The 13,892-nt window shown below is 53.8% G+C and overlaps 1 protein-coding gene across 1 annotated transcript in view; it reads right to left on the bottom strand.

The window, feature by feature from the left end:
• Positions 1-13,892, bottom strand: part of LOC140403686 (sorbin and SH3 domain-containing protein 1-like) — a 186,776-nt gene that overhangs the window by 67,979 nt on the left and 104,905 nt on the right. Inside the window, 2 exon segments of the mRNA XM_072491857.1 lie at positions 5,739-5,804; positions 8,169-8,252. Of these exon segments, the coding sequence (XP_072347958.1) occupies positions 5,739-5,804; positions 8,169-8,252 (150 nt within the window).

Below are 13,892 nucleotides of genomic sequence, written 5' to 3' on the forward strand. Positions count from 1 at the left end.
CTCGTGTAGGGATGGAGATGATGGTTCTGACTCAGGTTGGAGTGAGGGGTGAACCGGAGCTTACTGGGGTGTTCCCCAGCATCTGCTGCCCTTGCGTTTCCAAGCGGTGGAGTTTTCAAAGTGGTGTCCGTGGATGCCTTGGCGGGTTGTAAATGGCACCCACCCACACTATCGCTACTGGGCGCAGCGATGGAGGGAGTGAATGTTGATCCAATCCCATCCCACTGCGACATCCACATGGGCTTCCTGGAGGGTGTTGGAGCTGCCGCTGCATTGCATAAAGGATCAGGAACCTTTACCTCCCCCCCCCCGCTCAACTCTACGATACTGAGGCCAAGTATGCACCATAACTATCCAACTGGGACCACCCACCTCAGCACCGAGCGCCGGTCTGTTTGGCTCAATACAAGGAACAGGAGTCCAGCCAACTGTGTCTTATGCTCATTTTACACCTTCTCAGTGGGCAAGACAATCAAAACATTAATAAATAGGAGGAGGTGTAGGCCATTCGGCCCCTCGGGCCTGCTCCACCATTCAATAAGATCGTGGCAGATTGGAGTGTTCCACCAACTCCACCTTCCTGCCTACCCCCCCCCCCCACCCCCCCCCCCCATAACTCTGGACTCTCTTGCAGATCAAAACATTCTCCTCCAGCTTGGAAAATATTCAATGACCCAACCTCCACTGCTCCCTAGGGAAGAGAATTCGATAGACTAACAATCTTCTCATCGGAAAAATTCCTCCTCATATCAATCTTAAATAGGAGATAGCTTATTGTGAACCTATGGCCTCGAGTTTTAGATTTCCACATGAAGGGAGGTGTTGGGCCCCTGCCTCAGATACCACTGACCTCACCTCAACCTTTCTTTCACCTTCGAAGAATACTGTGGAATCCCTACAGTGCAGACTGAGGCCATTCAGCCCATCGAGTCTGCACCGACCCTCTCCTCCCCCCCATTCCCACTGGTAGCAATATCATCAATATCACCTGTGACTCAGGCCACAGTGCATTATTCCTCTGAATCTATTCATGTCCTCTAATATAGCCCATCTTTCCCCGGCACCATTTTGATTTTGGCCCCTCTCTCCCTGCACCCCCTCCATTCTGGCTTCCCAATCTCCCCAGGGCTAGAACCAGCAGCTTCAATCCACCCACCTCAGCATCCAGCTCCAGACTCACACCACCTCTCCCACCCCAGTGACGCACACACCCTCCCAGTGACACACACACACACCCAGTGACACACACACACACCCAGTGACACACACACACACCCAGTGACACACACACACCCAGTGACACACACACCCACCCAGTGACACCCACACCCACCCAGTGGCACACCCGCACACCCACCCAGTGGCACACCCGCACACCCACCCAGTGGCACACCCGCACACCCACCCAGTGGCACACCCGCACACCCACCCAGTGGGACACACACCCACCCAGTGGGACACACACCCACCCAGTGGGACACACACCCACCCAGTGGGACACACACCCACCCAGTGGGACACACACCCACCCAGTGGGACACACACCCACCCAGTGGGACACACACCCACCCAGTGGGACACACGCACACCCAGTGGCACACACACCCGCCCAGTGGGACACACACCCACCCAGTGGCACACACACCCACCCAGTGGCACACACACCCGCCCAGTGGCACACCCACCCACCCAGTGGGACACACGCACACCCGCCAGTGACACGCCCACCCGCCCAGTGACACGCCCACCCGCCCAGTGACACACCCGCCCAGTGACACACCCGCCCAGTGACACACCCGCCCAGTGACACACCCCGCCCAGTGACACACCCACCCAGTGACACACCCACCCAGTGACACACCCACCCAGTGACACACCCACCCAGTGACACACCCACACACACCCAGTGACACCCACACCCACCCAGTGACACCCACACCCACCCAGTGACACCCACACACACCCAGTGACACCCACACCCACACACCCAGTGACACCCACACACACCCAGTGACACCCACACCCACCCAGTGACACCCACACCCACCCAGTGACACACCCACACCCACCCAGTGACACCCACACACACGCCGTGTCACGCACACTCACCCAGTGACGCACACTCACCCAGTGACACCCCCACACACCCAGTGACACCCCCACACACCCAGTGACACACACACACACACACACACACACACACACACACAGTGACACACAAACACACACACAGTGACACAAACACACACACACACCCAGTGACACACACGCACACACCCAGTGACACACACGCACACACCCAGTGACACACACACCCAGTGACACACACACCCACCCAGTGACACACACACCCACCCAGTGGCACCCACACCCAGTGACACACACACACACACAGTGACACACACAGTGACACAAACACACACCCAGTGACACCCACACCCACCCAGTGACACCCACACCCAGTGACACACACACACACACACACACACACACACAGTGACACACAAACACACACACATCCAGTGACACCCACACCCACCCAGTGACACCCACACCCAGTGACACACACACACACACACACACACACACACACACAGTGACACACAAACACACACACATCCAGTGACACACACGCACACACCCAGTGACACACACGCACACAGTGACACACACGCACACACCCAGTGACACACACACCCAGTGACACACACACCCAGTGACACACACACCCAGTGACACACACACCCAGTGACACACACACCCACCCAGTGACACACCCACCCACCCAGTGACACCCACACCCAGTGACACACACACACACACACACAGTGACACAAACACACATCCAGTGACACACACACACACACACCCACTGACACACACACACACACACACACACACACACACACAGTGACACAAACATACACCCAGTGACACCCACACCCACACAGTGACACCCACACCCAGTGACACACACACACACAGACACACAGTGACACACAAACACACACACAGTGACACAAACACACACACATCCAGTGACACACACGCACACACCCAGTGACACACACGCACACACCCAGTGACACACACGCACACACCCAGTGACACACACACCCAGTGACACCCACACCCACCCAGTGACACACCCACCCACCCAGTGACACCCACACCCAGTGACACACACACACACACACAGTGACACACACACACACAGTGACACAAACACACATCCAGTGACACACACACACACAGTGACACACACACACACACAGTGACACACACACACACACACCCACTGACACACACACACACACACACAGTGACACAAACACACACCCAGTGACACCCACACCCACACAGTGACACCCACACCCAGTGACACACACACACACACACACACACACACAAAGTGACACAAACACACATCCAGTGACACACACACACCCAGTGACACACACACACACACACAGACACACACACACACAGTGACACACACACACACACACAGTGACACAAACACACATCCAGTGACACACACACACCCACCCACTGACACACACACACACACACACACACACACACAGTGACACCCACCCACCCAGTGACACAAACACACACCCAGTGACACCCACACCCACCCAGTGACACCCACACCCAGTGACACACACACACACACACACACACACACACACAGTGACACACACACACACACACAGTGACACACAAACACACACACACAGTGACACAAACACACATCCAGTGACACACACACACAGTGACACACACACACCCACTGACACACACGCACACATCCAGTGACACACACGCACACATCCAGTGACACACACACCCACCCAGTGACACACACACCCACCCAGTGACACACACACACACAAACCGTGACACACACACCGTGACACACCCACACACCCACCCAGTGACACACCCACACACCCACCCAGTGACACACACACCCACCTAGTGACACACCCACCCACCCAGTGACACACACACACACACCCAGTGACACACACACACACACCCAGTGACACACACACCCACCCAGTGACACGCACACCCACCCGCCCAGCGACACACACGCCCGCCCAGCGACACACACACACACCGTGACACACACCCACCCAGTGACACGCACACACACCCGCCCAGTGACACATACACCCACCCAGTGACCCACACACCCTCCCAGTGACCCACACACCCACCCAGTGACCCACACACCCACCCAGTGACACACACACCCGCCCAGTGACACACACACCCGCCCAGTGACCCACACACCCGCCCAGTGACCCACACACACACACACCCACCCAGTGACACCCACACACACACACCCAGTGACACCCCCCACACACACACATCCAGTGACACACACACACACACATCCAGTGACACACCCACACACCCACCCAGTGACACACACACACCCAGTGACACCCACACACACACACACACTCATCGTGACACACACACACACCCAGTGACACACACACACAAACCCAGTGACACACCCACACACCCACCCAGTGACACACCCACCCAGTGACACACCCACCCAGTGACACACCCACCCAGTGACACACACATCCAGTGACACACACATCCAGTGACACACACACACAATTCCAGTGACACACACACACAATTCCAGTGACACACACACACAATTCCAGTGACACACACACACAATTCCAGTGACACACACACATGCAGACATACAGCTAATGAACACATAGAATAGGACACGACCAATGGGCAGTCAAGACACCCAGAGGTGACACTACCACAAGGGGGCATTACATAACCCATATATCAGGACAGGGCACACATGCTCTGCCTCTTTCCCCAGGCGACACTTAGAGAGTAGGACAGGGGCAGATCAGAAGCATCACACCCACCATGTGGCTTAGAGCAGACTGGTTAGTTAGACTGAGTTACTATAGCAAGATTAACAGGAGAATCGAACTCAGAGAACTGTGCTAATGGTTCAATAAATCACATTGAACTTACTTCAAAGTCTGGAGTACCTTTTGGTAAAAGCTGCATCAAGTTGCAGCCTGTGTTATCCCAGAATACATAACACATCAACATGCAAACACACATTCATTGACACCCACACCCAGGCAGATACACATACACATGACCTCACGCCAGCCACAACCTGGTCACCCCCAGTCCTACACTCCCAATGGCTGACCTACAACCAAAGTACGGTGCTAGCTGTCTCTTCTGCTTAGTCAGACCTCTGGGGGGGGGGGGGGGTTCAAGAAACAACACGGAGCGAAGACACAAAAGCACAGGGAAGAAATGAAGATGAACATTTAATTGCTGTTAACACCATTTTGCAAGATCTGCCTTCGCGATCGATATGCAAGAGGGGGGGGGGGGGGGGAATGCAACATGCACATGGCCTCAGCGATTTTATAGCAAAGCATCCAATCAGTATCTAATCATTCTGCAAAGGATTGGAGGATCAGGGAGGCAGTGCCGAATGCATATGTTAGAAAGGAAATAAAGGCTGTAAGTCTGAACTGAAGTCGGAAAAGGCAGGGCCAACCAGCCTCGGAGGAGAAGACAGGATTAGCACCCTGGGAATAGTCACCTCACGGAACGGGGGCTTACACTGTCCTCTCTCAGAAGCTGATTGGGTTAAAGCAATCGGACAAAAGGATGGTCACGCAACACACCAGGGAAATAACCGCACCATTTACCTTCCTATCCTCCATAGAAAGGATAGAGCATTCTCCAGGCGTATAATCCCAAATCTTTTTTGGAGGCTGATGGAGAGCAAAGGAGGAAATGAAGAAGTGAAACAGAGAGAGAGAGAGAGAGAGAGAGGGAGAGAAAAAAAACACATTCGCAAGGGGCCGGGTGCGGGGACCCCAGGAGGTCAACGCGGATCGTAAACAAACAAACAAACCGATGTTTAAAAACCGCGCTCAGGGCTCGAAGTCGGCGCGCAGGGTGGCGGCGGGGGTCACGGGCGCTGAGTGTGGGGGGGGGGGGGGGGGGGGGGGACCGAGTGGGTTTCTGATCTGCGTCAGGAGACGGGGTCACTTCTCTGGGGGCGGGGGTGGACAGGGTCGCCCCTGCCTGTTGCAAGGCCTTGCACGGCCGAATAAGCTTCCTGACATTCCCACTTGGGACGAGGGTGGGGGGGGCCCGTGGCAGCCGCCCGCGAGGTAGAAGGTGGCAACACATTTGGTGGTACCCCAGTGCCCGCCTGCAGTAACACCCGCTGTGCCGTCTCAGCTGACTCCCACCAGGCTCAGTTCAAAGCACAAAGTCAGATTCCCGCGATGTGCGGTCCCGACATTTTCATTGTTTTAAACCTGCGAACCCGCCAGCTATTTGGTCACAGCTGGCATCACACCCAAGCGACCCGACACGTCCCTACAGCGCAGAAGGAGGTCATTCGGCCCGTCGATTCTGCACCGATCCTCTGAAAGAGCGCCACACCCAGGCCTAACCCCCCCGCTCTATCCTCGTAACCCCACCTAACCTGCACAGCTTTGGACTGTGGGAGGAAACCGGAGCGCCCGGAGGAAACCTATCAGACACTGGGAGAACGTGCAAACTCCGCACAGGCAGTCATCCCAGGCCGGAATGGAACCCGGGTCCCTGGCTCTGTGAGGCAGCAGTGCTAACCACTGAGCCACCATTTTTACACACACACTGTCCAGCAGGAATCAGTAGACAATGGCTTTACTGCCCAATAGCCCAACTCTCCGTATTCCGGAGACCAGTAACCCTGCCAAGCTCAGCTTTGTGCCTCGCACTGGGTTTAAAATGCTGGGGGGGGGGGGGGGGGGCAGGCAGGAGAACTCACTAACAGCAGCGAGGAACGCTTACAGCTGACAAGGTCAGTCATGAGCACTTCCTCTGTAACGGTCTCTCAGTGCCGCCATTTTCAATATCTTTCCCAACAGGAATGTTCGAATTAATTCTTTCTTAAACTGATGCTGTGTGATGCCAAGGGCACAGGGAGCTGATTGGTCCAATGGGATTGGGAATGAGTACCTACCACACGGATAATAAATGGCTGATGTCCAGGATTGCATTGCAGGACAACAGAAATAGACCATTACTCACACAGGATATTTCAGTCACACCTCTCTCGATACTGTTCGTGTGCACACTGTTATCCCCTGTCCTCGAAGGGCTGAATGGCCCGTCCTGCTTCTATCAAAGGTATCAAGTATACGGAGTGTAGCCCAACTGCGCACAAGCCCAGGATGTACGTCCCCTCCCTCCCCATCTCCGACCCTGGCCGTCAAGCTCCCTCCCCACAGACCCTGCGAGTGAAACGGTCTCCCCCCCCGACCCCACTTCCCCCAAGGACACATCCCACCCTTCAAAGTGGAGTTTAGCTGTTCGAATTCATGCCTGAAAAAACACTGGGCCCAATAAAGCCTTGCCTCTGGTTGAAACCCTTCAGACTGAAGTTAATAAGCTGGGAGCCGCTTCAGCTCAGTGGGCTGGGCGGCTGATTCATGACGCAGTGCGAGGCCAGCAGCGCGAGTTCAATTCACGCACCGGCTGAGGTTATTCACGAAGGCCCCGCCTTCTCAACCTCGCCCCTCCGCCTGAGGTGCGGTGATCCTCGGGTTAAATCACCGCCAGTCAGCTCTCCCCCCTCAAAAGGGGAAAGCAGCCTCTCGTCATCTGGGGCTATGGAGACTTTACTTACTTTTAATAAGTTGGGGCCTTTGCAGAGAGGTCTCACCCCTGGAAAAACACCCTCCACAACAGGAACTCTGCGGTTCGGAGGTCAGGGATCGAGTGGGTGACAAGTGATCTCTGGTGAAGACGGGGCCTGGAGAATGGTAGAGAACTGGCTGTTTACAGAGGGCAACTGTCTTGGAGCCCAATCCTGCACTCCCCTCATATCCACACGCTGGCACGCTCCGCTATCTCTACCCCCGGGGTACTGAGGCCAACTCTTGCCAGCATCTCTTATCTTGGCTGAGACTGGCCCAGAAGACACTGAGTAAACTGGATAAGTCATTACCGCTTATATTAAACAGATAAAAGGGACCCAATTCTGTGTCTGAAGCTCACCCTCTGGTGAAATTATTCCAACAATTGCAACAATGAAGGACGAGCACTCAGCTGCCGTTTCACTCAGCCTGCTGACTTACCGGCTTGCCGAACTCCAGTTCCGAGAAGAACTTATACCAAGGTTCATTCTTTAAATCTATTTCTTCCGGACTAATGTCCCGTTTCTGAAGAGGAGGTCACAGCATGCGAGTGGAGGAAAAGAAGAAAGTTGAGTGAAGCTTGTCGAACAGCACGATGTATGACCAGGACCGCAGGGGCGGGAGTGGATAGGGACAAAACTCCCAACACAGGCACTTGATTCCAAACATGTCAGAATTGGCCAATAGCATCTGCAGTTTCTTTGTTAATATATAAAACACAAATTTTCATAGACCAGTTGTCTCTGTTTTTGATGGGGACAGTGTAGAGGGAGCTTTACACTGTATCTAACCCTGTGCTGCACCTGTCCTGGGAGTGTTTGATGGGGACAGTGTAGAGGGCGCTTTACTCTGTATCTAACCCTGTGCTGTACCTGCCCTGGGAGTGTTTGATGGGGACAATGTAGAGGGAGCTTTACTCTGTATCTAACCCCGTGCTGTACCTGCCCTGGGAGTGTTTGATGGGGACAGTGTAGAGGGAGCTTTACACTGTATCTAACCCTGTGCTGTACCTGCCCTGGGAGTGTTTGATGGGGACAGTGTAGAGGGAGCTTTACTCTGTATCTAACCCCGTGCTGTACCTGTCCTGGGAGTGTTTGATGGGGACAGTGTAGAGGGAGCTTTACACTGTATCTAACCCTGTGCTGTACCTGCCCTGGGAGTGTTTGATGGGGACAGTGTAGAGGGAGCTTTACTCTGTATCTAACCCCATGCTGTACCTGCCCTGGGAGTGTTGATGGGGACAGTGTAGAGGGAGCTTTACACTGTATCTAACCCCGTGCTGTACCTGCCCTGGGAGTGTTTGATGGGGACAGTGTAGAGGGAGCTTTACTCTGTGTCTAACCCCGTGCTGTACCTGCCCTGGGAGCGTTTAATGGGGACAGTGTAGAGGGAGCTTTACTCTGTATCTAACCCCGTGCTGTACCTGTCCTGGGAGTGTTTGATGGGGACAGTGTAGAGGGAGCTTTACTCTGTGTCTAACCCCGTGCTGTACCTGCCCTGGGAGCGTTTAATGGGGACAGTGTAGAGGGAGCTTTACTCTGTATCTAACCCCGTGCTGTACCTGTCCTGGGAGTGTTTGATGGGGACAGTGTAGAGGGAGCTTTACTCTGTGTCTAACCCCGTGCTGTACCTGCCCTGGGAGCGTTTAATGGGGACAGTGTAGAGGGAGCTTTACTCTGTATCTAACCCCGTGCTGTACCTGCCCTGGGAGTGTTTGATGGGGACAGTGTAGAGGGAGCTTTACTCTGTATCTAACCCCGTGCTGTACCTGTCCTGGGAGTGTTTGATGGGGACAGTGTAGAGGGAGCTTTACTCTGTATCTAACCCCGTGCTGTACCTGTCCAGGGAGTGTTGGATGGGGACAGTGTAGAGGGAGCTTTACTCTGTATCTAACCCCGTGCTGTACCTGTCCTGGGAGTGTTTGATGGGGACAGTGTAGAGGGAGCTTTACTCTGTATCTAACCCCGTGCTGTACCTGTCCTGGGAGTGTTTGATGGGGACAGTGTAGAGGGAGCTTTACTCTGTATCTAACCCTGTGCTGTACCTGTCCTGGGAGTGTTTAATGGGGACAGTGTGGAGGGAGCTTTACTCTGTATCTAACCCCGTGCTGTACCTGTCCTGGGAGAGTTTGATGGGAACAGTGTAGAGGGAGCTTTACTCTGTATCTAACTCTGTGCTGTACCTGTCCTGTTTGATGCTGACACTGGTTTCTGAAACGCAACGTGATCGAATCACTTTAAAATTTGCAAAACAACTTATCTAAAAACCAATTATAATAATTTTAAATAGATACTTTCTCAATTGAAGGAAAGGGTGTATCATTAAAGTTTACATCAGTGATGTTCAGTGGAGTCAAGTGCATTGTTCACAGTCCCTGTCATACATCCTGGCCAAATGGACAGAGAGAGCGAGGGTAAATGCATAAAGGGGGGGCGAAGCAGTGAACTAAACCAAGACAGACATTCTGCAATACGAGATGTTTGGAAAGACAGTCAGATATCAGAGATACTGTGAATACAGGAGCGATCAAAGGTTAAAGAAGGGAAAGGGAAGAAAGGAAGCATACAGCACCTCCCCCCCAAATCCAATCCGTTTGTTTGATGCTGTGTTTTTCTGTCCAAGCTTTGTCCTTTTGTGTCGCACCTCCTGTACCACGTGGGAAGGCACTTGACGCAAACCTCCCTCTGATGTTTCCTTTCAGCCAATCATCAGGGGTTGACCATCGAGAGATGGTCAATGACCCCTCACCAATTGACTCTTGCTGAGAAATGTTTGGGTTCAGCTGTTAGAACCTCCTCAATTGGCTATTCTCGCTCTCGATCAGGGGGTTGGATAGGGTGGACAGTGAGAGCCTTCTCCCGCGGATGGAAATGGCTGGCACGAGGGGACATAGCTTTAAACTGAGGGGTAATAGATATAGGACAGAGGTCAGAGGTAGGTTCTTTACGCAAAGAGTAGTGAGGCCGTGGAATGCCCTACCTGCTACAGTAGTGAACTCGCCAACATTGAGGGCATTTAAAAGTTTATTGGATAAACATATGGATGATAATGGCATAGTGTAGGTTAGATGGCTTTTGTTTCGGTGCAACATCGTGGGCCGAAGGGCCTGTACTGCGCTTTGTTCTATGTTCTATGTACTTGGTGTCCAGGTCACACAGCCACTGGGCGGGGTATCTGCGGGTCGCTTGTGCCCAGGAAACCACGTCCCAGCATGATTCAACACCTTCCGGAGAGCAAATGGAAGAAGTCAATGTGGGAAAACTGCCCGGAACGATCAGCTATGGAACCAGGGAAATTAAAAAGATCACAATCCCACTCAGGGTCGCATCACACGTTATAGACTTGAGCTGCGAGTCTTCCATCAGGAACTTTCATTCCCAACTCCTCGAGACCTTATAATGCATTGCAGAAGATCTCTTCAACTCTTCATTGAGATGACAACATCCAGAAGCTTAACGCAGAGAGGGACAGCCAAGGAGAGACTGGGAATCTTCACCCTGGCAACGTGGCTGGTTTCATTACCGGCCTCGGGCATCTGTCAGTGTATTTTATTCAACACGATAATGGAAAATATTGCAAGGCGCCGCCTCGAGCAGCACGCCCAAGACAAGCCCGCTCTGACCCCCCCCTCGCAAACAGGACGTCCAGTTGCACGGTACGCACGCACCCGCCTCACAAACACCACCAACCTCACTGGGTTGTGACAGGCCCACGTCAATCAGTCCAAAACCGGCTGTGCTCTGCTTCGTTGCTAGTGTGGTAGCTTACGAGACGAGGGGGTTCCCATCCCTGGACTGAACCAATCGTCATCCCACACTGCTTCCCCCCTCCCCGTTCTCATAAAATGATCCAATCCGTTTGTTTGGTGCTGCGGCTTTCTGTCCAAGCTTTGTCCTTTGTCGCACCACCTGTACCACGTGGGAAGGCACTCGAGGCAAACTTCCCCATGGAGGACAAGGCAATATGTTTCCTTTCAGCCAATCATCAGGGGTTGACCATCGAGAGATGGCCAATGACCACTCGCTACCGCTAGGGAGAGTGTTAAGCGTGCCCTTAAATGCCACCTGGGTAGATATTTTTGTGGGATTTGCAATGGGGGGGGGGGGGGGGTCAAATCGCTTACCCGGTTTTGAATTTTGTTCGCTCTACAGCCTCAGGATTTACACGGCACAGAAACCCTGTCGCAATGCACAACGCATTCGCTCAATCCAGCCTTTGCTGTGTGCTCACAGCTGAGCTGAATCCTGAATCCACTGGATCACTGAGGAATCCATGTGTCCACAGGAAATGGAACCTGATTTAGAAGTTCTGAGATAGTGTCAGATCAGAGAATCCCGACAGTGCAGGAAAAGGCCATTCGGTCCATCTAGTTTGCACCGACCCTCCAAAAGAGCACCCTACCTAGGCTGACTCCCCCACCCTATCCCCGTAACCCCATCTAACATCCTTGGACACCGACGGGCAATTTAACATGGCCAATCCACCTAACCCCCACATCTTTGGACTTACCAGCCTGGTTGCGAAGGGCCCTCGGGTGGCTGCTGAGGTTGGGACAGAGCTGGTGCACTGCAGGGGTACGAAACCTCACTCTGGTGGGGTTACGGCGATAGGGCGGGGGGGAGTGGACCTAGGGAATGTGACCTTTCAGAGAGTCGGTGCAGACTCGATGGGCCGAATGGCCTCTTTCGGCTCTGTAGGGATTGTGTGTCCAACAGCAGCGTGCTCGACCTGCGACCACCCGATTCCGACGCCAAGACCGGGGACTTTAATCTGGCGTGGTAGCTTAGGACTGGGACACGGGGGCAGGGAAACGGGCAGTCTCGATGCAGAGAATAAACACGATGGGGTGACAATCGCAGGTTTTGCCAATACCACCCGGGATTGAGCTCACTCTCGGCACCTCACTCGTCAGCAGAAACGATCCAATTTACCATCGCCTCGGAGTACAGCACTTGGATATCACTAGCAAGTTGTTGAAGCATGGCCTCTCGGTCACATTTCAAAGGCTCACCGACAATTGATACATGAAGGGGAGTCGAAATTGTTGCGATGATCTGAAATTCGGCAATTCTCGAGTCTGCCCAAGACCTAACGTTTTGCCCGCCAGCCCCCCTTCTCTATCCCTCAAGCCCGGCAAGTTTATTGACCTCGCATTCCCATCCAAATTCCTTTGAAAACCATTGGCCGTCTCCGCTCGCACAACAACTGTGAAGCCAGCGAGTTGCGGTTATAAGAATTCAACACCCGGGAAATAATTCTCTCACGGCAAAAGGTATTTTGGTAAATTGGAGGTCGAAGCGTCTTCTACTGAATTTGCTTCCCAAACCCAGGAATTTCTTACAATTCTTGCCCAACCTCAAGACCTTACCCATAACTCTGACCAGGAATTCAATTGGGTTATCTGCAAGAGTGTTTTATTGATGCTCCTCGTGTTGAGTGGGTAGTTTTCTCGCTGCGTTTTACCCACACCGAGCTAATTCAATGTTACCTTTCCTGGCCCAGTTAAAATGGGCCTCCACCTCTCGCCCAGCATGGGCCTCGTCCACCACCCTCTCTAGCCCAGGAAATCCACCATTCACAAATAAATGCAAAACTCCCTCGCCTGAGTCTCCCCCTCTCATCACCCACCAGTCTGCTCTTGGCCTCCACAGATCTCGCCCTCCCCCGGTGTATTGTTCAATCACCTCCGCCTGCCGGTGTGGCAAGGCCAAGTTGGGATTTAATAACCAGATCTCTCGCCTCTGCCACCCAATCTACGTTGTCCGGATGGTCTGCCCATCAACCGCCCTCGCGCGGGTCTGCTATCAGCGGCAGAACATTGGGAGAGCCCGGCAACCTCGCCCTCCCTCCTCCCCCTCCCCCCGACCCTAAACCCTTCACCCTCCCCGACCCTAAACCCTTCACCCTCCCCGACCCTAAACCCTTCACCCTCCCCGACCCTAAACACTGCCCCCGACCCTAAACCCTTCACCCTCCCCCAGACCCTAAACCCTTCACCCACCCCCGACCCTAAACACTGTCCCAGACCCTAAACCCTTCACCCTCCCGACCCTAAACCCTTCACCCTCCCCGACCCTAAACCCTTCACCCTCCCCGACCCTAAACCCTTCACCCTCCCCCCGACCATGAACTCTTCACCCTCACCGACCCTAAACCCTTCACCCT

This window comes from Scyliorhinus torazame, chromosome 28, assembly GCF_047496885.1.
Source record: "Scyliorhinus torazame isolate Kashiwa2021f chromosome 28, sScyTor2.1, whole genome shotgun sequence".
In the NCBI taxonomy this organism is placed as follows: Eukaryota; Metazoa; Chordata; class Chondrichthyes; order Carcharhiniformes; family Scyliorhinidae; genus Scyliorhinus; species Scyliorhinus torazame.